The 24,370-nt window shown below is 36.1% G+C and overlaps 1 protein-coding gene across 2 annotated transcripts in view; it reads right to left on the bottom strand.

Moving 5' to 3' along the window:
• LOC117400670 (reversion-inducing cysteine-rich protein with Kazal motifs-like) overlaps positions 1-23,021 on the bottom strand; it is a 74,753-nt gene extending 51,732 nt beyond the window's left edge. For both annotated transcript variants that reach the window (XM_034000937.3, XM_034000938.3), the window contains exons 1-4: positions 22,800-23,021; positions 3,502-3,560; positions 1,681-1,755; positions 1,100-1,136 (exon numbers count right to left, since the gene is read on the bottom strand). In XM_034000937.3, the coding sequence (XP_033856828.2) occupies positions 1,100-1,136; positions 1,681-1,755; positions 3,502-3,560; positions 22,800-22,869 (241 nt within the window). In that variant the 5' untranslated portion in view covers positions 22,870-23,021. The remainder of the gene's footprint in view (positions 1-1,099; positions 1,137-1,680; positions 1,756-3,501; positions 3,561-22,799) is intronic.
• Positions 23,022-24,370: the final 1,349 nt, after the last annotated feature.

The raw sequence follows: 24,370 nt of genomic DNA, 5'->3' as shown, positions 1-24,370 counted from the left end.
AATCGTTACTTGATCATTCTGTTTATCAACAATGTTTTGTAGCCTATATAATGTATTATGCAAAAATACTGTAAAGCCATAAATATTTGCAAGCCTTTTATTATGTGTTTTTCGCGTATGAAAAAAAACGCAAAATCAAATTCCACTAACAATACATATTGTATATGGCAACAGGGCGCCAACATTTCTGGAGCAAAATAGATTTTATGGGTGTGATTCGTCAAATATTTTGGTAGCAAATATGCATGGCTTTTACAGTGCATAGAAAAGAATGCAATAAATACATAATCATGATTTATTTTTGTTTTTACATTGTGTCAACAAAAAGAACACATGAAACATTTCCGAATTTACATTTTTACATTTAGCATTTTCTTTTTTTCTTTAAAAAGGTAGACAATAAGGTATTATTAATAGCAACAACAATGTAGTTTTACTATTTGAAAAAATTACTAAACAGAATAGAGAGCTGTGAGAAGCAGCAGGGTAAAGACTGATACCACCTTTGCTTGCAAAATAAAAGGGCATTGAAAGAAGAATCTTCGCAGCGTTCATCTCCTCAGAAAAGCATGCAGTATACAAAATGTGTCTGTGTACAGGTATGTATAAATCAATTGTTATAACCCTGTTACTTTAGCAAATGCATTTTAGTCAATACGCACATTAACACCTTACCTAAAGTATGTATTGTTTTAAATATCTGTCTGCTTGATATCTTGCATATTATCTAAAATGACTTAGCTAGTGTGAATTGGGACTGCAGTGCAAATTTCAGCTGTTCTACTTCATACTGTTCAGTATTTAACATATTCTACAAAAAATGTTTGGAAGACCCAGGGAAATTTTTAAAAATCATTACAGAGATAAATCACTACTTTGGTCCAACAGTTGTATCCAAACACTATGCATCTCCTCCAGGCTCCATGCTGTACAACTTGCTTTATATAGGTGCCAAAAACAATACACTGGGGTTACTGGCCGAGTAAAAATGTGCCTTGTATACATATTTCTGGCATTACTAAATACAGCAAACTATTGAACAGTTCAGTCATGATGTTGTAGCATACAGACAATTTAATATGCTATAGTACAGACTTACCGGGTAAGGAGGCATTGATGCAGATCCAAAGCTCACCCTAAAACAGAACAAAGCAAATAGTGAAATTTGAATGCATGTAACTTATACCAATTATACAGTAAGTATTCATTTTTAGTGCTTCTTTCATTTTTGTGAGATTAGCAATCAATCTGAGTGGTTGTAGTTTAAATTATTCCTATATTGTGCTTTGTTTTAATTTGTATTTGACATTTTCAGTTTTTAAAAGGTGATTACATATGTGTACAGAAATGTATGTTTTTTTTATGTACTGAAGGCAACGAAACTGAAGAGCAACTCCTGAACTCAGATAAAAGACAACAAAACCCACATTTTTTGAGTAAAGAAACATTCAGAATGATTGCTAACATCATAAAGGAAAGGGAACAGTAAAACAAAAATGAAGATATCATTTTAAACTCCCTCTCTAAGATTACAAATCCTCCTTAAAGTAGCTATGCTTTAAATTAGATTTTGATAGCCATCCACACTTCCAGTTCTCCCCATTACCACAGGGGATAATTATTACAATAACATTTTTGTGGAGGATGTGACTGAAAAAAAAACTCATGAATTCTGCTCACCATAGATTCTGGACAATAACTCGGCAGTCGCTGCAGCAGGTGTTTTAACCGAGATTCACTTTTTGTGGTAGCAAGCTGTTTGGGGAAAAAAAAAAAAAACTCATTCTTTCAAATTCAACTGCTGAACATTTGTTGTCTACTTGAGTTTTTTATTCAAGGTGAAACAGACAAGAAGAAATCTGCAGGCAACATAGCCTTTTATGCAAGTAACAAAACTTGAAAGGTACATTATGCTGCGATACTGGACCAGACTCTGTGCCTGTAATTAGTTACTCTTCGAGACATACAGCCTCACATCTGGTTGATTTTACTCTGAGATAAACCCCCAGATTATCTGCAACTTCTATTCCTAACACTGACAGCTTTGCCACAATAACAAAACCTGTATTATCTTCCAGTTTCTGTCTATACATTTCCTTCTGGCAGATGCAGTAAAGAACAGGAGGCTGTTCTGCACAGCTTCACATCGGATGGGAATACTTGACGTTTGTCAATGACTCGCTTTCATAGTTACAAAGCTTAGATCTCTAAATTACCCACTATGGGCAGGGTCAATAGAGTTCTGCAGAAAATGGCCTTTTGGTTATTCAGTCCTGACTGAACAAGAACAGGAGGTACAGGTTTCTATAAAAAGTCCTCCAACTGGATTATTTTGTTATATACCATGCAAGTCTACAATGATAATAGCAAGACAGATTGTTTCGTGTTTTTGAGGAGAAAATTGTATTATTAAAAGGTTTGGATTTATTTATTTACTTATTTATTAAAATGAAAACATAAAAGGTTTCACTGAATACAATCTGGGAGTAGCCGCATTTCAAACTTATCAAGGCTGATTCAACATAAGGTCTTTGCAGGAGGGGTGTGGTAGCAAAGAAAATACTTAAAAAGTGGACCAAAATGAATTTCCATTTTGAAAACATAATTCCCCTCCAGTAACAGTCAAACCTGATTATGAGGTTTGCTTATAGGTGGCCTTATGAAACAGAGAGATATTGTAGATGGCCTTTCAACAGTATAGAGGTTATTCATCAGATCACAGTACCAGCTATTCTTCCCAATAACTAGCTTGACACTAGGAATCTGGATTTAGTAGGGCACAGTACTACTTAGAAAAACAACTTGTATGGAATATTAGTTTTAGCTATGAGTTCATGCATTCCTGTTGCTTAGATCCACTTGGTAAACCATTTCCTGTTTCAGTTGTCACATCCTGGTGACACAAGATGTTTCAAAGTGATCGTTTGAGACAACAGGGACGTTTTAAACTTCTAACTTTTAGTCAGAAGGAATTGATTAGGGGTTGGATGGTTGGTATATCACGGTTAAGGTACATTACAGTATTGACAACGACTTAAATAGACTGCACCATGATTATCATGACGGTATACCATGGTTCATTTATTTGCATGTGTGGAAGATCAATAACAAGTCCTGGTAGTTTCAACCAAAAATCAATATGCGAGTGACAGCAGTACTACTACACACTCTACTGAGATGTCTGGAGAACATCATGTACAGTTGTGTATAAGGCCTGATAAACAGACATTTAAAGACAGAAAGCATAAATTAATATACAGTACTACAAAATGTAATTCGAACAAAAAAAAGAGAGACAGCAGAAATGACAGCTCAAAAGGATTTTAACAGACTAATCTGGGACAGCTACATATCTATTTGGGTTAGCAGGACATGGTTTGGAAACTCTATGGGACCGAAAGGTGTAACAAGACCATTCAGAAAATAATCCGAATCTGATTTATGGTATACAAACTGAAAATGTATACAACTAAATAAAAAGTTATTTATCACAAAACTTACCTGATCACATGCTTCCCTACATGGTGAGTAATCCTTTGCATGATGACAGCATGACAAATCTTGTTTAAAAAAAAAAGAAAAAAGAAATTAAAACCTTAACAAACAAAACACTATGTTTGAACCTATTAGGGTGCCCATGTACATTTAATGGCGGGTCAAATGAACTTCAAACTATATTTAAAAAAAAAAAAATTCAACTCAAAATTCAGGCTCAAATTTGATACAAAACAGTTTTTAGCATAGTTTTATTTCCATATTCCACCAAACTTCTAGACATAAGATGACACACACAAAACAAAGCCCTACCAAGGAAGAAATACAGGTCATCAACATTTATCTCACTTCACAATAGTCATTACTGCAAGCTACTTCAGGTTTTAAATAGCTGACATTACCATGATATTACCAGACACATTTATGTAGTAAGGACAGTCAATGAAACCGTGCTATTTCCCCAGGGACAATAAATCTATACTGCTGCAATCCTGTATTATTTTGTCACAGTCAATAATAAATCCACAGAACTTGCTGAAAACAGTAGGTAACTTACATAGCAGTTTCCCTTACAACCCTGTAGACTCAGTCTCAATATCCTATTGACAAACTTTTAGGAGCAAACCAGAAAAAAATATTTTTCATACAAATTGGTCTAGCAAACATAAATATAAACATAAAGAGCTAATAACGAACAGCTTAAACTTCCCAAGCTTTACGCTTGTAGGTTAAATGATTTCTACACGAAACATGCAAACTGATTTTTCTTCATAAATAACCTGTTTGTTGTGAAACTGTCCAATAAATCTCAGATCACAGATTGTCTTGAATAGCTAACTGCTTTAGCCCCAGGCAGCCATGTTCCAGTACAAAGTGCAAAATGACTGTGGGACACGGCAGCATTACTGATTTGTATTTCATGGGTAATCAACATCATGCCTACATCAGACAATGCTGATGCTTTCCTCTTCATTCATCTTGCATTAAGAACTGCTTGCTTCAAAGTATATCTCTGTTCCCATTTCTGAAATGTTATCGGCCTGACTGTATAAAAGCTTCAGTAAATGTTTTCCTATCAGAAAACAAGAAACGTAATCTAAACAAACCTATGCTTCAAGTTTAGATAACAATGATTATAGTACATGTCGAAGTAGTGCAGTCCTATCATACATCTGAATATTTCTGCTGGTGACTCATTTAACGAAGAAGATAAAGTATTTTTTTAAAAAAAACATTAAGTGATGTCTGCAAACATCTTTTGTAGTTTATAAAGGAGCTCTGGATAAATCAAGTAGGTACAGTTCCAGGAAGGGAGCCAATATTTTTTTTACCGCTAAACTACTGCTGGACAAACTCAATGATGTTTTACTGATTTTTTTAAGCACATATATATATATATGTGTATATATATATATGTGTTTGAATCAAAACATTGGAGGTATTTATAGGTTTTTGACGGCATGACAACTACTTGTTATTGTTTACATTCAAATCCATGATTTATTCTTACATGATGTAATGGTGTTCTATATATTGTGACATCATTTTTACTTCTATCTTTGAATCTATATTAATTCTAACTAACATTACTTTATATAAACTTATATTTTTATTATATCACGCAATGCTGGCTCTGAGGATCAGTCTTGATTTGGCCCCAGGGCATCAGCATGCACAACTTTTGAATGAATTTCCAGTCTCTCCAACATATTTGATTTCATCACATTTTTCACAGGCTATTCCATAAACAACATTGCTATTTTTACAGTAGGTATTAGTTTTTAGTGGATATGTGTTCTTATGTTTAATTATATTTTTACTTTTGTCCATGTATTTACACACTTTACATTTACTGGTGCACATGTTCGTAGAACCTATTTTGTCAATTATTCTTTTATGTTTACTGTGAACTAAAATATCACCTAAATTAGCTTCTCTTTTGAATGCTACAACTGGGGCCTTAAGAAATACTTTTTTTAATTTTTCTGAATTATGTAGAATCCGCAAGTTTTTCCAAACTATCTTAGAAATATTGGGCAAAAGTTTAGAGTAAGTCATTACTAATGGGACTCTTTTGACCTTTTTATCTCTATTTTTATAATCTAGTAGATCATCTCTTTTTAGTTTATCCACTTTTCTTAACTCCATCTCTATAATTCTTTCTTTGTATCCTCTTTTTTTAAGATTTGTTTTTAATACATTTCTTTGTTTTGCATAGTCACTTTCTTTAGAGCATATTCTTCGTATTCTTATTCCTAGACCCTTTGGGATTGTCCTTTTAGTGTGTATCGGATGTGCAGAGGACATGTGTAAATACTGGTGCATGTCAGTAGGTTTACAGATGAGGTCAGTATCAATTGAACCTTCAAGTTTTACTATGGTATCTAAAAATGTATTTTGTCCATCGAAGGTCCACCTTAATATTACTGTGTATTTCATTTGCCATTTTATGAAACTGGAAAAGAGATTCTTCTCCATGTCTGATTTTCTAAGTAATTGTTCTTCCCATTTCCCCATGTATGTACTGGCAAAATGCATTCCTAATTTAGATCCTATTGCTGTACCATCGTTTTGTTTGTAATTCTTATTAACAAATGTAAAATAACTGTTTTCTAAAACTATGTTGATCATGTTCAGCACTTCTGCTGTTGGTATTGATTTATCTAGTCTATTATCTAGTGCTTTTTGACAAGCTTCTAAAGTTTCTTTACAAGGGACACTTGGGTACAAGGATTTTACATCCATGCAAAATAAAACTGTATTCTCTGGAAGGTTGTGTTTTAGTGATTCAAGTCTTATTAAAAATTGTGTTGTATCCTTACCATAGCTTGGTAATTTCTCAACATGCAACCTAAGTTGTTTTTCTGCTATTTCAGCTATTATGTGTGTTGGATTATCAATTGTACTGACTATCATTCGCATAGGGTGATTTTCTTTGTGCATTTTAGGATTTCCTCTTGCTAGGCCTGTTCTTGCATTATGTGGCTGCATGTATTTTTTTTAATTCTTTTGATATAATTCCTTTATTGTATAGTCTCTCTGCAATTTCCTTAACCTCTTTTATCTATTTATTGATCTTATTGCTTTTAACTTCTTCATATGTATCTGTATTATTTAATTCACATTCTACAGATTTCATATAGTCATCTGTGTTCATTATCACTATTCCTGAGCCTTTATCTGCTGGTCTTATCATTATATCATCATTTAACAACTCAGTTATAGCTTGTTCTTCAATATTGGTTAAATTAAGTTTACATCTTTTCTTTAGCCCTACTATTATTTCTTGTTTAACTACTTCAATATACATATCTAACCATTTATCTCTTCCATCCGGAGGAGTCCAAGTGCTTGTACTATTAACCTTAATCCCATGCTCATAATTACCCTCTGAATCTGAGATATTTTCAATGAAAAAATATTCTGCTAATCTCATGCGTCTCTCCCACTCCTTTAATTCAGTGGCCAGTTTATCTTTATCGATGTATCTTTTAGTCGGTATAAACTTAAGTCCTTTACTCAGTACTGCTTTTTGGGATGTGGTTAAAGTTTTACTTGATAAATCAAATACTATGTCTTCTGTCTTATCTTTAGTGTATTTGGTACCATTTCTATTTTTGGGTCTCCTATCTTTCTGTTTTGAATTCTCTGTCTTAGTCATGTTTAATTCTGTATTTTGCATTTTATTATTTACTTTAACCTGGTTTATATTTACTGTTTTAGATTTATTTTGATTATCTTTCTTAATTATGCCACAGTATTCAGATTTTCTTCCGGTTTCATTGTCTTTAAATACAATAACTGAGAAATGGTTATTGTACAAAAGATTAATTGGATCGTTCTTATTTTTAATAGTTTCTATTGTGCCTTCGTATTTAAAACAGTCCTTGTTCTTTAAGTCTATGTATACGTGTATGGGCCTATTTAGGAGGTCTACAGCTGCCAGAACTTCTGCCTCTGTAGCCCAAGAATCTATACTCCCGTCACTTAATTTCATTTTTTCAATATGGGTCACTGAGTCGATGTACATTTCATATTGTTTTATATTGCTTTCCATTGGTTCTGTTATATCATGTCTAATTGTTCGATGGTCATTTTGTGAACCGTATAAAACCACACCTAAACATCTAAAGAAACAGTTCCCGTCCTTCTCTATTTGAACTATTTTGTAGTCGTCATAACTCTTATACTCGCATTGCTCAAGCATTCTATTCGAAAGTGTTTCAGCAGTGTTATTAGCGGGTGTAATCTTGACATTTTCTACTGAGCGATTAATCATCCGATCTACCCAATCGATTAATCACACCTGTTTGCTAGTGATATGAAATTGTACTGAAAGATAATTAAAATACCATATTGCTATTTACTGCAAATGTTTCATAATGCCAGCTAATGTTTGATACATACTGTATATTTACTTACATGCAGTTTGACAGTGAAATATTTTCTTACATGTTATTAGAAGTTAGCCAAAAAGTGAGTAATTAAAAATATGAACTTATTTTTAAATTGCTATTTGTGGTGTTTTATGGGTTGGGAGGGCTCACTACTCGCTTTTTTTAATTTGAACGTTTCATTGGAAGGGGAGGGAGAGAATTAAAAAAATCAATGGTGCTGAGGCTGGGTTAAAAAGTGTATATTGCTTTTAAAAGTGAAAAAGGGGGAAGGCGTGTGTTCGATTGTTTCTAACGTCAAAATGTATTTGTTTATTTGATTCACTCTTGTTTGCACGTTTTAAAACGATTGATTAATTGTGTTTTTTGACTGAGTATAATAACAAAAAAACGTGTACAGCAATAGAAATGTAACTTCTCACCTAAGGATTTAATGCTCCTAGCAGCAAACTCAAACTATATACTCTGTAGTTAAATCACTAAGCCAAACGTTTTTCAACATTATACATTTTCTGAAACCGTTTGAAATAAGTTGAACACAAAGTAAAATCAACTTACTTGCGACTAAGATGATATGATAAACTAGGAGTACTGCCGTGAAAGGAAAGCAACGATGAGCAAATGTTGCAAGTTGCAGTCATTTTTGTTCTTTATTCTGAGATATTGTGCATACCTTTCAGTAAGTGCCCTCCACCATGTTTCAATATTTATTTTTCGTGCATTGTTTTTTGATCCCACACGCAGGTAGACAAGATTAATCAATCAATTTTTTTAATCAATCAAAGCCCACAGATGTGGTTAATCATTAATACCCCTAATTATATATATATATATATATATATATATATATATATATATATATATATATATATATATATATATATATATATATATTAGTGCTGGGACGAACACAGGATTTTCATGTTCGGATAATTTAAATAAATTTAATTTCAATATTCGTTCGTTTTTCAAAAAGTAATAAAAGCCATTATATTGTTCTGAACGCAGGCAGAGCCAGCATAGCAGCAGGGGCAGGGGGCGTGGCCACGGCCCTGTGTGTGTGCCTTTATTTTACAGCAAGACCTTACAATATGTAACATGTTAAAATAGAAAAATACCCCAGGAGTAAAGAATAAGTTGTGTAGGACTTACTTTACTCCAGTGAATTAAATACAAAACAATTGATGACAAATAGCAGTTCAAGTTAAACGCTGTTTTGTTTATTCCCAAAATAAATAGTACATAAAGTTGACAACGCGTTTTATTTATTTATTTTTTCATTCTCTGTCATTGCTGTTTCTTCACAGTAAACTGTGGCCAGACACATTTTCATAAAGTAATAACATGAGGTTTACTTGTGCCTTTTTGTAGCTGAACAAGCACATGAAAACTGAAATTTAACTTTAAACACTTCAAATAAAACAAACGTCGAAATGGCTTTGTATTACAAAATATATACACTATATACAGTCTAAATAAAAATTACACAGTTTCAGAAAGTTGGGTACTATTTAAGCGAGGCACTTCACTGATGTGCTTGCCTTTTTTCTGTCCCATGAGATTCTGACCCGCTCTAAAAGCAGCACAACACATTTTTGTTCTAGATGGCTTTCCATAGAGATCACAATGCGTGTGCGTGTACAATCTGGTTTGTTACTTTTTAGTTGTCTAAAACTTTTAAATTGAGGCTCAAGAGCTGCTGTGTTGATTCTGTGTTTTTTTTATATATCTTAGTCTCACATTTCACACAGAACTCTTTTCCATTTGCCATTTTTTGAAACTGTCGTGCAAATTCTGGCAAGACAGTAAATAAGTGCAAGGTATTTTTGTCATTTGCAGCGAATACGAACATCTGATTTTTGTATCCGAATACAAGATAGATAGATAGATAGATAGATAGACAGATAGATAGATAAAGTAAGTGACTTCATTATGACCACCAAAGACTTCTGTCTGTTAACACTTGAAAATTGTAAATTTGTATTAATTATTTTGGAGTAATTATGTTACCGTAAAGTACAGCTTTCCAAATGTAATTAATAAATAAAAAATGTAAATTAGAAATGAACCCACAAGAGCCAGCTGAACATCTGGTGAGCTGCACGAGTCTCTTTTTCCTTGATAGTAAACACTACACTGTATGCTAGGATACACTAGTCACACTGTTGGTGCACAGGGAGCATTACGGTTTTAGGGCTGCTACTGTGTCCTTGCTTTTAAAGAAATAAAGAAGAATGCCACACACAGCCCACATCAAAGGAATTCTCAGTTATTTGCACTCCGCTTTAAATGGAAAATTGTTTTCAGCAAGGAACACAGCTAAGCAACGTCATGTGCAAAATTCTTTAAACCAGATATTTGATGTCCAAACTTTAGTCTGGCAGGAATTAAACAAACTTAAAAGGGTAGTATTTGACAGCAAGGCAAAACGGATCAAACATGAACTGAAACCAGACACAGACAATTAACTTTGCTGTGATTCAAAATATGCACTGCTAGTGTCATTCAGTGGGCTGCTGAACTTACATTTAACACAGAAAACAGTTTTGGAGAAAAAAGAAATAAAGTAAAAAAAATAAAACCGAAATAGAAATCAAATTTTCCATCCTGAGTTTTCACAGATCAAACTAACCTTCTTCTGGTTTCTGTCTTTACTGAATGCAGAGCATAATGGTACAAGAGCCAGACTCTATTACCTAGTTTCCATGAGCATGGATCCAATCCGCGGTGATCCGGGGTCTCCCACATTCCTCCTGAACCCCCATTGAAGGTCTACCCAAGTTGAGGCAAAAGACTCTGGTTCCATGCAATGCAAGTTTTCGACAGTTGGCGGTTATTTCCCAGTAAGACTTTCATTTGTTTACAAAACCGAAAGGATGGGCGCTATTACTTTGCTTCTGATAATCCAAACAATTCTTTGGAGCTTTTTTTCACAAAAAAAAAATAAACGCCCACTTGTCACTTGATTGGTCAGTGTGGTGACGTACTTCCACCCATCCCGCTTTGGGACAGGTTCAGAAAAAAAAAAAAAATCAGGGGCAGCTCGGATCGGCAGCCAATGCAGGCTGGCTGAATTTACATAGAAACGCGGTACCAGGGGCAGCAGCGTTTTCAACACGGGTTGAGTGGTGCATGGAAACGCGGTATCATACATACTTCAGAATTTCCAATCCATTGATCGAATCAGCAACTCCAAGTCCATTACTGGGTGACAATGGACATGAAAGCATATGGTAAAGTGAATTGTTTAGTGAACTACCCACTTAGTATTTGTCTTATTTTAAGACACGAGTGGTGCTTGTTTTCCCAGCTGCAGCTGCAGTCCGTGATGGAGATCCCACTAGTCGAGTCTCCTTTCATATTCTGATAAATCTTTGCTTCACCACATTTAATGGCTAAGGCTGACTACCAGCTACTTCTGCGGGTCTTATGTTCTGCATAGTCTATCATTCAGAAGACCACATGGTTCAGCAGCTTTGCATAATATTACGCCAAGATGAGCCTATTTACTTCCTAAAAAAGTGGTCTCACCTTATTCTTACTTGTCAGTACTCACATATCTGACCCTATACAATTTTCACTTCAGTGACGGTTAAACAAGTGTGCCGCTGACGCATATCTGATTATTTTATTTTGGTCCGTTCCAACCCTTTCGTTTGTTCAGGGAACACAAAAAAGATAATGTCAAAAATACATACCTGAAAGGACTGTGTTTTAAAATAAGAAGGCTTCCATTTATATTTAGATGTACTGTAGTTGGTTTTGTTGGTACAGTACTACATTTTCAACAGAAGTATTTTAATTCAGAACGATGATTCTGAAAATATCATTTGCCAAAAGAGACGACACGTGCACTGTAATGCAGTACATACTTTTAAATCTGGTATGTATTGTAGCAGTAGGTAAAATTCCCCATTAACGACCCAACAGTAAAATAAAATCAAAATGTTACCCATGCACAGAACTGTGTAAAACATAAAAGGCAATGCAATTTAGCAAAAGATTAAAAAAAACAACACCAGTTTCCAGAATTAAAATGGTATCCAAAGTCAGTATTCAAAATTGCAGAATATAGTGATAAATAAGGCCCTAATGTCACAGTTCACTTGCAAATGAAAATGCACAAAAGCAACTAAAGACCACAGATTTTTTTTTTAAATGCATCACAGTATCTAAAACTGTTTAATGATTAACTTTTTTACATTACCATAGCTTGTCTCATTCGCTTTGTTTTTGCTGCATTTTTGTCATGTGAAATTGGAGGAAGTGCTGCGCAACTGCACAATAAAGACAGGCTGATTTGGCAAGTGAGGGAAAAAGTACATTGCAACATTGAAGAGATGGGCTTTGTATCAGAAAACCGGAAATCGCGTGTGATGGTTAAGTGCATTAATTTGTTACATACATATATATATATATATAATGGGAGGCGGCACGGTGGCGTGGTGGTTAGTGCTGCTGCCTCACAGCTCCAGGGTCCTGGGTTCGATTCCAGCCTCAGGGGTCTGTCTGTGTGGAGTTTGCATGTTCTCCCCGTGTTTGCGTGGGTTTTCTCTGGGTACTCTGGTTTCCTCCCACAGTCCAAAGACATGCTGGCTAGGTGGATTGGCCTCTCTAAATTGTCCCTTAGTTGCCCTGCGATGGACTGGCGTCCTGTCCAGGGTGTCCCTATGTCTGCTGAGTTAGGCTCTGGCTCACCACAATCCTCTATAGCATGAAGTGGATACAAATAATGGATGTTTGGATGGATATATAATGGGGATTGATTTTATTCTTAATACGAGGGCGGTAAAATGCGACTGACGTGTATCTGGGTAACGGATATCCGAGTGCTGACTGTACGACACCCCTAATTTATTGTGAATAAGATTTTAAAAAGCCTAGCACAGAAGATAACAAAAGTTAGAAAGGTTGACTAAGTTCTTATCTGTAGTAAAATAGTGAACACGTGGTCAAATCTAATTGCCTTTCACCCCAAAAAACTGGGTTCATAACCATTTCCCAATATCCCAATATAGCAAGCAGCCCTGTACATTGTTTTGTTTATTTTATTTTAGAGCGGGGTCCCCCTCCGTCCCTGTGTTATTTTGTATTGTTTATTTGTTTTATTGTAATTTATATGACGCCGAGTGCCGCGGGGCTTATTATGTATTTTGACGGCGTAACCGTTTGTTTATTTTGTTATTATTTAGTAACGTGGATGGGAAGCCCCATCCACATGGTATTTTAAAAAACTCGTGCAGAAGGTGGCCATCTCCCGAATTAATTAGGTGATTTAATTTGTTGCTAATCAGGAGATGGTCACCTGTTATAAAAGCCTGCAGCTCTCGACACTCGAGGTGGGAGTTCAGAGGAGGAATGAGAGTGGAGAGAACGTGAGAAAACGAGACTTGGACATTTAAGTATACTTTACAGGAACAGTGACAGCGACTGCCCAGTCTGACCTGTATAGTTTATTTTATTTTGTGTTTACCCTTTTATTTTGCCCTGCGAGCACAAAGTGTGTTTTTTTGTTCAAACCTTTTATTTATTTTTGTTATTTAATAAAAACGGCGGCCAGCCGCGTCTTACTTTGAACTGCAGTACTTGCCCTGGTGTCATTTTATTTTCCCTTCCTGCTTCTGCCGTGACGTCAGACCACTCGTCCACCCTGTCAAACCTCATTTACGATAATGGGCGTAACTACACATCACTAGAGGGTTAAGCCCCTTGATCCTTCTATAGAATATTCCTGCACGCCATGACCGCAATATTTTAATATGGGTAAAAGGTGCCTACCCATTAATGGAATGCTTTTTGCAAATACCAAAAAAAAGAGGCCTAATGTATGGTTCCATTCTAGTTGGAACACCCTTTCTGTGTTATTTTAATTTTAATGTTTCAATTTATTTTTTATGGAAACTGTCAGTTTGTATTTTATCTATAACTTTAAACTAGGGGTATTAACCTTTGCTTTTCTTTTAATCAATTAATCTGGACGATTAATTAATCAACCGATTAATCAAACCCGTTTGCTATAATATGCAATTGTAGTGAAATACAACTAAAAGTAACAATTCGTATTAATGCTATTTTTTTTTTACAAGCATTTACACCTAATGTTTTACAGGCAACTTTAATTTAACAATTTGACAATAAATGAAAATGTTTTACTTGCATGTAATCTGAAGTTAGCCGAAGCAAGTCTTTTAATACAATACATAAAATACTGTGCCATGCGTTACTGTAAATTAGCAACGGCACTACAACCAATACTGTGTTGGATATGTTGGGCTGTTTTTTGCATAAACTTTAAACTAACAGGTAATTCATTTGATTGCGTGTTATTTTATTTTATTTTAGTTAAGACTTAGGCTAGAGCTGTAAATGTACTGCTATGGTACAGATTTAAACTAATAGAACACATTGTTTAAAAGAAATCTACTTACTTGCAACTCAGATGATAAGATAAACTCATAGTACTGCCGTGAAAGGAAAGGCCCGAAGAGCAAATCTTGCAAGTTGTAGTCATTTTTCCTTCCTTCTGAGCCAGTGGCTCCCAACCTTTTTTTGCTGCGCCCTCCCTTCAGAGATATTTTTTTTGCTCCCTACCTCCCCTTCTAAAACAGTAAAATAAAATTTTAATTAATTAATTAATTAATATTAATTAATTAATTAATTAAAGATTTGTTTAATAAAATGTTGTTCCCTCGTTAGCTCATTTTCTTCATTCTGCACGCAGCAAATCACATAAATGAAACTAAAAGCTAAGCCCCCCCACCCCCCATTTATAAACTGAAGCTGTATCTAAATCTAGATTATTATTTTATTTGTGAACAAAATGTATCTAATATTAAAACCCGCCACCGCTATACTTTCAAATGAAGGAGAGCTGGGTGATAGAGGCGTTGAGCTACAACAGGTCTGAACCGACACAAGCTCTGGGAGAGTCAATCATCCTGGAGACCCACTGAGTCTGCCATTCACCATGGAGCTTTTACAAATCGCCACAAAGTCAGAAAAATGTATTTTCCAGTTAGGTCTTGGCACCCCCCTAATAACAGCTGAAAAACACTGTTCTGAGCTATGGCAAAATGTTGGTACTCTCCGCCATCTTTCTAGATTTCTCTTTCTCATGCACTGCTTTTTTCTACTGCACGTGGGTAGACTAGATTAAATCGATCAATTATTATATATTTTTTTATTAAAACTTTGTTTATTGGTTTTTACAAATTAAACAAGAAAAGATAAAGAAGAAAAGGACAGTCGAGAGAGAGAGAGAGTCATGTTTGTTTTTACTTTTTTAGAATATTCATTTTATTTATTTTACGGAAGGGCGGGCAGTTTGAGACTGTCAACATAGAAGAGAAAGGGTTGCCGTGCTTTATAAAATTTTGCAGTGTATCCCCTAAGTGTAAACTTTATTTTTTCCAATTTAAGACCGTACATGAGATCCCTAATCCAGTGAACATGGGAGGGTGGGGCAGCCTGTTTCCAACCAAACAATATTAGGCGCCTACCCAGTAGAGTTGCAAAGGCCGCAGTGTCAGACTGCAGCCCTGATAGGGGAGCACTGTCGAGTACCACACCAAAAACTGCAATGAGTGAAGTGGGGTCAATGGGTACTTGCAAGGATTGAGACAGGGTCTCAAAAACAGAGGTCCAGAATGGAGCCAACCCAGGACAGGACCATAACATATGAATAAGAGAAGCTGGTGCTAGTTTGCATCTGTCACAAGTTGTTATCCAGTTCAGGGTATAATGGCCAATTTGACCTTTGACAAATGTAGGCGGTGTAAAACTTTGAAATGAATGAGCCCATGTCGAGCACAAATTGAAGAGGAATGCACACGAGCAAGGACTGATTCCCAAATGTCATCAGTTGGAGTTCTAGATCCTGTTCCCACAGGGTTTTCAATGATATAACAACCCTACAGTCAGGGTTGAATTCTAGAATTGAATCAATAGTGGATTTGGGAGGCAGTAGAGGAAACTGAGCCACTTTATTTTGCACAAAGTTATGAATTTGCAAGTAACAAAAAAAAGTGTTTTTGAGGTAGGTTAGATTTTTGGGAGAGCTGGCCAAATGATGCAAAACTATTGTCAATGTATAAATCTTTAAGAGATTTAATACCACTTCTATACCATAACCTGAAAGCAGAGTCTTTCACCAAAGGTGGGATCAGATGGTTTACATCAACAGGGGCAGATATGGCTATGGACTGCAGACCAAATCGCCTCCTAAATTGAGACCAGATCCAGAGGGAGTGACACACCAACAGATTAACACTAAACTGAGAAGTTGAGAGGGAAAGAGCTTAGTAGGGGCGGGAAGGGAAGTAAAGCGACAAGAGGCTGACTCCATAGCCAACCACACCAGCCTGTCCAGGTGGGGGTGAAAACGTGACCAACGCAAAGGATTTCAGATATTAGCCAACCAATAATAAGACTGAAAGTTGGGCAAGGCCATACCCCCCATTGGTTTAATTCTTTGGAGGAAATCTCTGTGGATTCTGGGAGGCTTCTTATTCCAGATAAACAAATAAAACCACCTTATCAACAGTATTGAAAAGCCTTTTGGTAATAAAAACAGGGATACATTGAAAGTGGTAGAGAAACTTAGGGAGTACGTTCATCTTGACAGTGTTGATGCGACCTGCCAGAGAAAGAGGTAGAATTGACCAACGAAGAAAGTATTTTTTAATACGCTCTAGTAGGGGAGTAAAGTTAAATTTAAAGAGTTTGTTGTATGAGCGTGTAACAGAGACCCCCAGGTAGGTGAAACTTTCGGATGCAATTTTGAAAGGGAAATATCAAGGGGACAGTTAAATGCCACCAAATTGATAACAAACAATTCACTCTTGTGTAGGTTGAGTTTATATCCTACTAAACTGCTGTAATATGGCTAAAGCACGGGGGAGGGAGGAGATAGGATCAGAAATATATAAAAGAAGGTCATCAGTGTAGAGCGACACCGGAAGTAATTGCATATTATTTGTGTGACCAGAGGCTGTAGGGGAGGTATATAACGGCTTGATCCATGAGATAAAATTGAGACGAAAGCCAAATTTATGTAGAGTAGCAAACAGGTAGTCTCACTCAACACAATCAAAAGCTTTCTCTGCATCTAGTGAAAGAATAACCTCAGGCAGAGGAGAAGAGGGAGATATATATGATATTGAACAGACGGCAAAGATTAAAATAAGAATGCCTGCCCTGCACAAACCATGTCTGATCAGACGAGACTATGGAGGGGAGAACCGATTCAAGACGGAGTGCTAGGGTCTTAGCAAGAATTTTAAAGTCTGCATTAAGAAACGATATGGGGCAGTAAGATCCACAATCGAGAGGGTCCTTATTCTGTTTCAATAGGCTTAGCATAACATAGGCGGTAGGGACAGAGATGTAAAAGATTCAGCAAACATGGTGCTCAGTAAGGGAGACAATCTAAGGCTAAATTTCTCATAAAACTCTATGGGAAACCCGTCCAGGCCAGGAGATTTACCACTCTGTACTGACCTAATAGCTTGAGTTATCTGATCAGTGGTAAAAGGCTCATCCAGGTGGGCCTTAGTGTCAGGATCCAAAACTGGAACAGGAAGGTTCTCAAAAAAAGAATCAGTTAATGCAGGATCGGCAGGCGATTCCAATTTGTAAAGAGAAGAATAAAATATTTTTAATTGATCATTAATCTCCTGCTGGTCAGTTGTAGGTAGGCCTGATTGAGTATGAAGTTGTGGGATCAAATGTGATGCAGCAGACTGATGCAGTTGATGGGCTAAAATTTTGCTTGCCTTGTCACCATGCTCATATAGTGATCTAATCATCAATTGCTCTGTCTGTTTAGTAGAGAGAAGGTCGAATTCAGTTGTAGAGACAAACGTTGCTTATAGAGTTCCAGAGTGGGAGCGTTAGCATGTTGCTGATCGAACTGCAAAATAAGGTCAGTTAGTTCTGAATGCCGCCCTGTTCAAAGCTTGTGGAGTTGAGCACTGTACGAAATTACTTGTCCGCATAAATACACCTTTAGGGTTTCCCATAAAGTGGCTGAGGACATTCCATGAATTTAGTTGGTGTCCAGAAAAAGGTCTATCTGGGAAGAAATGAACTGGACAAAGTTTTGATCAGATAGTAAGTGGCGGAGACTCCAAAAATGAAGCATTGCCATCTGCCTGGGAAAATCAAGCTACAAAACCAGAGGTGCATGGTTTGATACGACTATACTGTGGTAAGTACAAGAGCATACAAAGGGAAGTAATTTTTTTGTCCATACAGGAGTACGTTTGATGGACAGGTGAAATAAAAGGAGTACTGCCGAGCAGTTGGAAAAAGAAAGCACCACGGATCAGAGGCTCCATATGTGTCAAGAAATGAACGAATAATCATAGAAGATTTTGAAGGGGGTGCTGGATTTAAGAAGGAGCGGTCCAACCTGGAATTCAGAGTGCAGTTCATGTCCGTCCGTCCGTCCGTCCTAACCTGACACCCATTAGAGCCAGTGTGAGTACCAACCGTAACAGCCATCAAGTTTTAGGGATATAAATCAGAAATTTAGGATGACATACCAAAACACTCCATAGCATCTTAACCTCAGACCTCCTCCCTTCAGTGAAAGTGAAAGAAAAGAGAGAAAAAGAGAATAGAAAAAAAACACAGCAGTACAACGCAGAAGTACTGTTACAATGCTCTAAATTATAGTATTCATGTGAAATCTGAATATAAATGTGGTTGCTGTAATTACAATACAGTATGTGCAGGCTGTTTATGAAATTAACTAATTTGTTAATTTAGTTTCAATGACTATAAAAGAAAGAAACATTTGTATTGGTAAGGTTAGATTTGTAAAACTGTTTATGAACACGTTCTTGTTCAGACTGGTCTAAGCCTTTGCACCCAAGCCTGCAAGCAGCTTAAACTTCCATTGGTCTGTACTTTTACCTTTATTAGAATTTTGCTGTGTTGGTCGGACTCCATCACCAAGAGTTCATGGCATCACTGAAGATGGCAGATAAGGGCTGACTCAAATGCAAAATATTACACTACATTGTTTAATTTATACAGACGCATCTGTGTTGGACTCAGCCAAATTATATAAGCTGTATTGTGTGATCCCTGAATTCCGGTTACCAACAGAACTCAATACAGAATAAGTTTCGTTTTGTTTTATTTTTGTAAATAGTTGTATGATTGCTGCACGTGTGTGAATTACAATGTGTGCATTGGAATAACCATGCTGCATAAAGCAATAGATGACACTGCACTGATGCGTTCTGTGATGTTTTATTCTATAACTTTATTGAAACAAAGAACTGTAAAATTACACTAAAGCCCTGAACTAATTTTCTTAATAATAAATTACCAGTTTAGACGTACTGGTTTATGATAACTTACGTTACACAGTGGGACACAGCAGTGATCTGAGGCACTGCCTTCTCATTTCTGAGGTTTCACAGATTTTGAAGTTGAACCTGAAGTAAAACTCACTATTCTATTCGCAATGAATCTCGTAAATACTATTGTAGTGTGAAAAGAAAGTTGAAATGTGCATATTTTCCCATGAATGCTATTGCAAGGCTTGCACATTTCCAGTCCCAATGCTACCTTTAATCTAAGTTGTCAATGTTCCACATTTTTTAAATATCTGTTTTGAAGAATAACGTCCCTTTTTTGAGTTTTATTTTCTGTATGTTTAAATTTGTTGCTCATGAAACATGTTGTACAGTAGACTGAAGTCATCTACTGGCACAAGCAACGCCAATGTGAGCTCCCCCAATAACTACAGCGGTCTTGAGAGGCAAGGCAAGTGAACAGTTAAGTCTTTCTGCTCGTTCAATCCCTTTTATACCAATCCTAAACTCAAACTATGTTGCACTGAAGAACAACCAATGATTTGTGATTTGTTATAGCACATATCCTGCCATGTCTTTACCGCTATTTGTAAAAAAAAATATCTATATATATATATACAGTATATATATATATATTTTTTTTTTTTAAGTGTTTGTTATAAGTTCTACTGTTGTACATGTATAAATGCAGAATATAAGCATAACCACATTACTATTTACTATGGCAAGATGGCAGCAACCAAACTGATCTTAACATGTTAAAAAGTATTTATGTTAAAAAAAACAAAACATAAAAGAACATAAATCTGGATCTCTTCCCCCACATGTTCAGGTATTGTGGAAAAAAATGATAATCCTTTTGGCATTAGATTAGAAAGAAAATGTTCCACTCCATCACATTACAACTGCACTTAATCCTGAGTTCAGCTTGCGGTCTTGTTTTAAGTTTTATGTTCTTGCGAACCGTGCAGAAAAAACAGCTATTTACAGGTTCAAAACAGCACACCATTCACATAATTCTGCCAGATGCTTTACACTGCAGCTGGTTAGTAGCTACCATCAGACTTTGTCATATGCCGACTGAAAATAGGTTGATAGCCACTCAAATTAAAAGTTGTTCATAATGTGGAGAGTAAGCAGGTGGAGATGAACACCACAGTAATGTAACCATTCAATAGTACCGATACTGTGTCAACCCTGGGCTTCAACAGCAACCCTTCTCTCTCACATACAGCACACATTCTTCCTCGTGGAAAGTTATAGCTATGAGCTCAGCAAATATAACTGTACCAGAACTAGCGAGAAACAACTACATTCTATATACAGGTGGGATTTTATATACAGGTACTGTTGGAGTGTTACCATCTTTAGCTTTTTCCAACATTGGAAAATTGGTCTTCGAGTAAACACACAGATTGTATGATTTTGAAAAACAAAAACACATACATAAATGAATGTTCCGTAGCTCCGATACAAAATGCATTTTTTATTTATTTTTCCATGGATAAGTGGCTTTAAACACTTTCTTTAATAGCGACCTCATATGGGGACTCATAAAAAACACTTCTAGCCTTTATATGGAGACGTATGGTAGACGCAAATGCATGACAGCCTCATATGAAGCTAAAGAGATTGTGTGTTATGGAAAATATTACGTGTCCAAAACTACTGAAAGGGTTAAAAGGCATAAGGATGACAGCAGAAAACAAAAATACAAAAAAGAACAAACATCAATACTGTATATAAAAACAAATTGAGGGCACAAAATTGCTATGTCAAACCTGGGGCAGGGTTGCCATTTTTTTTTTTTTTTAAATGTTACTGAGTCTTGCTTAAAAGGGGAGAAAATTGGTAGCAGATGTGTTGTTTCCAAAGCAGGGTGACCAACCTAGGAAGCATTGCAGGAACTGGGGGATGGGGTGGAATGGGATGTGGTTACCTTCTTAGAATACATTTTGAAATTGGTGGTGGTGGTGGTGGAGGGGCTGTCATTTAAGACATGCAATACACTGCAGCAGGGCAGGGAAGTTATGATATTCTTAGACCATTAAACTCTGAAGGGCAAATTATTTCTCAGGGTTGAATCTGGCTGTAGCCAGATGTTAAACAGACCAACTTGTTTTAAAATATGTACAAGTCAGGTGGTAATCTCCTTCCTTATGAGTAATATTTCCTCTATCCCTAAATGTACCCCTTTCACTCTGCATGCTCCACAACAAAGTTGGACATCCTACCTAGGGTGAAGTTATAAAAACTGGACCGACTTTTATTTATACGCCATACTGTGACAGATGTCTCTAGATGGTAACTCTAGAACGATATTCACCGCGTTAAAACCACATCCTGACAGCATGTGGACAAATAGCACATTTCTGGACTTCAAAGTCGCTCCAGATACTCGTTCACCCCACCCCCACCGCCAAACGCACTACAGCAACAGCGCAGCGAGCTAAAAAAAAAAAAAAAAAAAAAAAAGTACTTTTAAGCACTCTTGTTGCATTGTATGGCACGGCAAACATAGTACCAATGCAACTTCCATGTTTAATCGGATTTATTAAATGTATGGGTTTCTTTCTACAGTATAATCCCTTGACGCCTAAAAGTAGTTAAACCAACCACATTACTATAAACACTTGTATTCGCTAAATATTCCAGGGCGTTTTATAAAATACATAAATTGTGTAATTTTACATATGCAACAGTAAAATATTGCGTGACTGAGCAAAACGCGCGGACCTTTTTGAGAAAAAAAGTCATGCTATACATTTCTAACATTGCATTATTGCACTTCTATTAAATAAATAGCGAAACAATACTTCTGCTAACTTATAAAAAAACACACACACAATTATGTCACCCTTGTTTTCATTTGCGCTGTATGGCTTAATATACGATGTTTATCATCGGTTCTTGTTCATGAAGCGTTTTTAAAAGTTCTGACGTAAATATACATGCTACGAACCACAGCATTAAGAGTGTATGTCTTCAGGGATAATGTAGCCTACTGTACACAAACCTGCTTTCATTTTATAAAAAGTACCACACATGCGTGGGAATTCACTACTAAAAACCCCACTTGTCAAACAAGAATCATAACATGTATTTTGCTAGTGTCACCGTAACAGTAATTAATAAGTGACTTATTGACAACTGCATATTCCGCAGAAGTGGAGAAGTGCCAACTCAGACACTTAATATTGTGTTTATATTGTTGCATGAAGTTTATATAACATCATTTAAGCAATGGTCATATTTTTTAAAATTACATGCAAGATTAAATTTATCTAATATATAAAAACGTGTTTCTTCCAACCGGGTGTAATTCGTATATTATAAGTGGTATTCAGTTACAGTACGGTACAACATTCACATCTAAATTATCACCGCAATTTGTTCATAACTTCGAGAAACACTGCTCGTACAGTACTTGAACAGTTTGGCGACCCTGGTAAATATAATAAACACTCAATCAATAAAAAATTAAATAATAAAAAAACATAACATTTTTAAAAATTAAAATTCAACATGTACTAAAAGGCCTGGCATGATTTTAAATAGATAAACAACAAATCAAATAGCTTACCCTGAGCCTGGACGAAATCGTAGATGTTTAAGGCAAGGAAAAAAAAGATAATCTCAAAATACACAAACATCTTATTAAAATCTTACAGTACATTGTGGACAGAAACATAGATCAAACTCAGCGACACTAACGAGCTCCATGAGAACATCGCTTAAGTTACTGGGTATCTCGGGTTCTCACTGCTTTATGCTATGCACCAACACGGCCAGGAGTGCAGATGGAGAACTGGCCTGTGGTCAGAGCCGTCACTGAGCATGTGCAAGAAAAAAAACTCATTGGGCACAGAGGATTGGATGTGAGTCGAGATGAAAGGCTCGCAGTTCATAAATATAAAACGTTTATTGTGAAGTTAACGTTTTCATATGCAAGGTAGTTGTTTGTTTTCCAATTTTAAGCAAAGCAATAACGAACTAAATAAAATATGACAATACTATTAAATGTTTATTTAGATTGGAATGTAGCCTCTTGAACAGAAACTGGAGATGACTGACAGCACCGAACTTTCACTTAATTATTTGGACAATATTGCTGCATTTGTTTTCAAAGTTTTAGTTACCTGTTTGTTGTATACTCTCCTAATTTGTATTGTTTGCTGTGAACCTTGACTTTCCAGTAGAGGCCGGGAAGTATGTGTTCCAAATGCTGTCTTTACAAAGGTAACACGCACGAAATTCAGGACACTGCACTCTGATTGGCTATCATGTTATTGTTAATAAAACAATTAATAGTCATCTCCCTACACCAAAACCCTAACCTTAAGGTCAGTATCCTATACTGCAGTAGTTACACATCTAAAGTAGTTAATGTTTGGCAGTGAATACGTGTTTTTGTTACTTTACAAAAAAAAGTGACCGGTGCTGACTTCCTCAGTTGTCCAGACAGGAACATTTTGTGGTACCAAATCCCAACTCTAGTCTCAGCTGGCTGCAAGTTTAGCACCCTTTGCTGAAACTCTTTCTGCAGGGAAGACCCTCGCTAATAGACTGTTGTACTAAATACCCCCCTAATGGCGCTTATCACCCCAAATACATTTCAAAATCAACAAACAAAACTATTTTATCTTTAAGTACTTCTTTAGAAATACTACAACTATGTGAGTTAGAGAGAGAGAGAGAGAGAGAGAGAGAGAGAGAGAGAGAGAGAGAGAGAGAGAGAGAGATGGATAGATAGATAGGTAGGTAGATAGACATACACACACCCGCCTACTGTCCGGAGAAGTCTGGTCAGAAGTGGCCTTCATGGAAGACTTGCGGCCAAAAAGCCATACCTCCGACGTGGAAACAAGGCCAAGCGACTCAACTATGCACAAAAACATATATATATATGTGTGTGTGATGGCTTGAAAAATGTCATTTCTGAAAAAAATTAATTGTCAATTAATAGTTGAAAATACTCACGTTATAAAGGAAAATTAAATTGCAGACATAGCGCATCACATTTGTATTCTCTCTGAATAGGCATTGGTAATGCATGCTGCCAGAAAAAGAAAGACATAGGTCCTTATGTTGGTCCCAGATTAGCGCATTAGTATGTCTTACTGCATAGGGTGAAGGCACAATTCAGCTCTTCTA

The sequence above is a fragment of the Acipenser ruthenus genome, chromosome 4 (assembly GCF_902713425.1).
Source record: "Acipenser ruthenus chromosome 4, fAciRut3.2 maternal haplotype, whole genome shotgun sequence".
In the NCBI taxonomy this organism is placed as follows: Eukaryota; Metazoa; Chordata; class Actinopteri; order Acipenseriformes; family Acipenseridae; genus Acipenser; species Acipenser ruthenus.
Note: the sequence above shows the minus strand (reverse complement) of the source record. Positions and strands in the feature narration are given on the sequence as shown.